This window comes from Hyperoodon ampullatus (assembly GCF_949752795.1).
Source record: "Hyperoodon ampullatus genome assembly, chromosome: 3".
Taxonomy (NCBI): Eukaryota; Metazoa; Chordata; class Mammalia; order Artiodactyla; family Ziphiidae; genus Hyperoodon; species Hyperoodon ampullatus.
Genome location: NC_136916.1, coordinates 104,397,953 through 104,402,798, shown reverse-complemented (window position 1 = coordinate 104,402,798; position 4,846 = coordinate 104,397,953). Strand labels below are relative to the sequence as shown.

The window sequence follows — 4,846 nt, the reverse complement described above, 5'->3', positions numbered from 1 at the left end:
GAATTGATTTCAGAGAGTGGGCGTGTACGGGTTTTTAGTGGATGGGATTGTGAAAGGTGGAAATCTTGGAAATAGTGAGATGAGGCACATGTGAAGCAGGGTGGGGAGGCAGTGGGGAAGGAGGGTGAGGATAGAAGGGAGAAAATGGGTCTAGCTGAAAGTTGGCTTAAGGATATCCTGCAGGCGGGCAGATTTTCAGGGCGGTGAGGTGGTTTAAAACTCGGTCTAGGTATTGCTTTCCGCAGCAGGGGAGGAAAAAGAAAGGGGCCTAGTGTGAGTGAAGATTGAAGGCACTCCACCAGACTTCAAGTAGGTCTCAGGGGACTCCATCTAGTTTGAGTTCGGTGGGATGGGGTGCAGGAGGGTCTGGAGAATGCTCCCACCAGGTAGGAAAGCAACACCTGTCTGCTTCCCCTTGCCAGCTCACTCATTTGTTCTGTTTGCTCTGCTAGACACCGTGGGACCAGTCTCCAAATCAGGAACTTCCTCTAATTCTGAGAGACCCTGAAAACCAGACAGGTATGAGGCAAGCAAACTGTAAGGGTGAGAAATGAGGAATCCCAGACAGATGCAGCTTCCTCCTCTCCCATTTTTTTTTTCTCGTGTTCCCATAGCCCTTCCAATATTTATGCAGATTTCTAATGCTCTCCCACATTTTTAGCCCCATTTAGATACCCAGTTCACTCTTACCCACCACTAGGGGAGAAATGTCCAAAGCCAGAAAACCAATCAGTTTCAGTTTAGGACCCCTTCCTTTCCGGGCTGCCCCATTGTTTTCCCTTAAGTACCATCGACCAGGATAGCCAGTGAAAAAATGAACTGCTAGCTAGCTGCTTCCTCCCTGCCCTCAGTACCTCCTGCAGCTCCTGGTAGTGCAGACTCTGGCTCCAGCAGCATCCTGGCTTCCTCTGGCTCAGCAGGAACAGGGAGTATGCTGAGACCAGCACTCCCCCTAGGGTGAAGGCCTCAGCACTGAGCTCCAGCACCAGCAAGCCGGCTAGCTGTAGGTAGATAGGGCTGAGGGTGTGCTGCAGGGGACCCTGCACCTATTTGCCCCTGCCCTCTCCCCTCCTCTGGCCTCCTCATCCTCCCACATTCTCCTTTATTCACTTGTACCTGGGAGGGGACAGTTGGGGCAGACATCAAGGCTGTCTTCACCACTTCGACCACCAACACGATGAAGCCCAAGATCAGATTGAAGGTGTTGAATAGCATCATGGCGTGCACCTGCCAGTGAGTTAGTTCAGCCCTGCCCAGCCTAGGGGACTCACTGCAACCCCAAGCCCCACCTGTAGCCTAGCTGAAAACAAAACTCAGCTCCTATTTTTCCACCTCCAAATGGGACCATCAGCCCTCTAACTTTCTTGTTTCCCTCCTCAGTCTTTTGGACCAGTCACGGGCAGATAACTAACACAATTAGTCAACAGTTAGAAATCCACTTCCTGGGCTGAGGTGTGTGTGTGTTTTAGGGGGTGGGAGAATAGTACTGCATTCTTTTCCCCTCTCACCTTCCAGAGACGGGGTGCTCTGCGCAGCTCAAGGGTTACAATTCCAGTGAGGAGACCCTGAATGATGAGAAAGGCAAGTGGTGAGCTCTGGCCCATTAGGGAGGGGCCCCCAGGACCTTCCTTCCACCCTCCCATATGGTAGTTCTTACCAGTACGCCAGGCCCAAGTGGCAGTGCTGTGGCCATGTGACAAGCAGAGTTCAGGCAGGCAATTGAGATAGCAAAGGGCACCACAGCCACTGCCAGCCATAGCTGGCTCACCTGGAGGCCGGACGCAGGGTAGTTGAAGGAGAACTGTTAGGGATTCCCTTCCATCCTCCCAAGTGGTGGAGAGTAGTCAACCAAGAGCCATAAAAGAAGGGGATATCATTTCATTTTTTCTGCCTCATGTCATAGTTCAGTTACTTAACTATGTGTTTTCCCCACATGATGGAAGCTACTTGGAGATTAAGGGTCTTGCATTGTTTATTCTGTTTCCTCCACCCTCCTCCCACTCAGAGCCTAGCACAGTTTCAGGCAGATGATAGGTGCTCACTAAACATGGGTGGAATTGAACTGGGGTACAAGTTGGGGTGGGGCAGCCTGGCCTCACCGCCAGCACCAAGAGGTGACCACTCTGCCTGTGCCTGGCCCAGTGCTGTAGCTTTTCCAGATGAAGGCTTGGTCTGTCTTGCTCTCGCTGACCAGCTCTCTCCTCCATGGCTCCCTTGACCACCAGGGCTCAGTGCTTCCTAGCCTGGGAAAAATTCATTATGGCACCTATCAGGAGACAGGACATACAGCAACATCTCTTTCAGCTGCCCCTCTGCCTGCTTCCAATATCCAGGGAGTTGAGGCTCAGGGCCTCACACTTACCTAGTCTGAAGCAGCTACCCTAAAGGGATGGGTCCCAGCTGGCCCTGGAGCTCCTGGTAGGGCCTGGTAGCTCAGAGCAGAAGACAAACTTGTCCTGGCAGAGACAGGCTATCAGGGCTGGGGTGTGGTGGGGCAAAGGTCCCTATGAGGGCCTCAGGATCCAGGGAGTGGTGCTGGGTAGACACCAGCCTCAGTTCACTCCACAAGACACCCAGCCCTAACTCATTCTGTTCCTGTTTCCTACTGACCCCATCTCTGCCCATCCTGGGTTCCTCTTCTGATCACTCACCTCATCCACTCACCTTATACATGGACACTACCACCCTGGGCCCCAATTTCCCCCCCATTTCCATCTAATCTTTCTCCTTTTTTTAGGGGGCTTCCTCCTCAAATTACTTGCTGTTCCCTAGGGAAATCCCACATTACTCTCCGAATTAGTCCCGTCATTACTGCTTGAAGATTTGTCCCAAGACCAGCCAAGACCTGGCTTCCTGTCTCTCACTTTCTGGACAGTTTCTCCTCTCTCATTCCTTTCTTGAAGGATTTACTCTGGATCGGACACTGACTAAGTGGATGGAGAGCCCTATTTATAGTAGGGATTGCTTTTGACTCAGTGATAACCTGCAGCTAGACATGTATAGAAGATGGTCCTTAAATGGTCAGTCTCAGGAAGGACACTATTGCAACAATTAATATTTTTGAGGGACAGAAGTTGCCTTGCAGCCAGGCAAGCTCTGCCACTTTCCGAGCTGTGTGGCCTTGGATACATTATTCTACCAATTTGAACCTCAGTTTGTTGAAATTGAGTGATTAAAAGGGGGATAATAATATGACTGTGAAGGGTTGTTAACTCAGGGTAGGTGCATAATAACCATTAATGGTGCTGATGAGGTCATACTGATGTACCTCATATACTACAGGGCTTATTCAGAAGCTAAGTTGGGGTCATTTATTCATACAATAAGAAGCAGAATCACATGGGCCCAAATATATATTCTGTACATCAAAAATAGGAACAGTCCATATTGGTGCAGAGCCTGAGGTCTGGGGGCAATCAGACGTATGTTCAAAGCCCAGATCTACCTGGGTGACCTTGGGCAAGGTACTTAATCTCGCTGTTTCCTTATCAATAAGGGGAATACCAATCTCAAGAGATTGCCTTAAATATTAAAAGAGAAAATGCGTATGAACTAACTCAGTCCAGCACCTGGCACATACATGCTCAATAAATGTTAGTGGCTATTATTATTATTATTGATGACAGAAGACGACTGAGCCAGAAGACCCCCAGGAGTTAGTACCAGGAGGCAGGGTCCTGGGAGGCAAGTGGCCTTTGTAAGCCACTTCTGCCCTGCTCAGTGCTGGGCCAACACCCACTGGAACACTGTGCCCACCCTTCTTTCCTGGGGAGTGGAAATCACATTTAAAGGGATCCTGAGAACTGCTGTGTGTCTACCCCCTCCTCGATCCTTATGTACATTAGTTTTATTTTGTGGCAATGGCCTGATAGAATGTGAGATGTTGGGTTGAGTATCCCTGAGCTGGTAGGCCAGTGGAAAGCGACTCTTTTAGCCTCATTTCCCTTACCTGTAAATGCAGACCAATTATATTTCACAGTGTTATTAGAAAGATTATATACTATTAAATATGTGAACAGGTATTCGGTAAATACTGATTAAATCTAAGTATCCTACTTACAAATTTGTAGTCCCTGTCTGGATTACAATCTCCTCCAGAGAGGGTACTACATTCCCCTCATGTGTTCATCCCCCACGGCGCTGAGCATAGGTGCCTGGTACTTAGTAAACACTCAGTAAATATTTGTTGTATTGAAGAGCCTTTAAAGTGACTTAAGGAATGGAAAAATAGAATTCGAGAGGAAGGAGCAGGAATTGTTTATCAAGAAGAGAAAGGACCGGAGAGTAACTTTAATAATGTTTCTTATACGGCAGACATTAACTATCTCTATAATCGCCCCTCCTCCTCCCCCAAAAGAGAGACAGAAATTGTAAGGGAGAGGCTTTGAGATAAAACCCCAGGAAGAACTTCCCGAGTCTGTGCATGTTGGGGCAGAAAGAGCGGCAGAGCCAGCTCCTTCCCTGGTATGTCCGGGTTTAGGGTGGGAGGGGCAGTCCGCTTGGAGGCTGGGGGAAGGACGAGATGACCTTTCAAAATCTCTTCCAGTCTCCTGTTGGAATCATCCGTGCGCCCCACCCCCGCTCCCTCCCTCCTTCCCTCCGACAGCGCCCCCAGTCTCCAAACGGCCCGCACCCCGCCCCTGGCGGCCGCCTCTCGCGGCTCCCGGGGTCCCCAGCTCCCTGTCCCCGGAGCCAGAGCCCCGCTCCCGCTCTCGCTCCCGCGCGGCTCCCAGCCCCGCCGCGCCGCCCCCCGCATGCTAATGGCCGGGCCGCCTCCCGCCGCACACAATGCGGGCCAGGGCCGGGGGCGGGGGACCGGGGAGGGGGCGGGGGCCGGGCCGGGGGC

At 51.0% G+C, this 4,846-nt stretch overlaps 1 protein-coding gene across 1 annotated transcript; it reads right to left on the bottom strand.

Moving 5' to 3' along the window:
- Positions 1-423: 423 nt before the first annotated feature.
- On the bottom strand, positions 424-2,207 carry TMEM253 (transmembrane protein 253; the record flags this gene model as incomplete). Its single annotated transcript, XM_079701330.1, has 6 exons — positions 424-504; positions 855-1,001; positions 1,117-1,227; positions 1,509-1,565; positions 1,658-1,768; positions 2,100-2,207. 6 exons carry the CDS (start codon positions 2,205-2,207, stop codon positions 424-426), a joined length of 615 nt encoding a protein of 204 aa, XP_079557456.1.
- Positions 2,208-4,846: the final 2,639 nt, after the last annotated feature.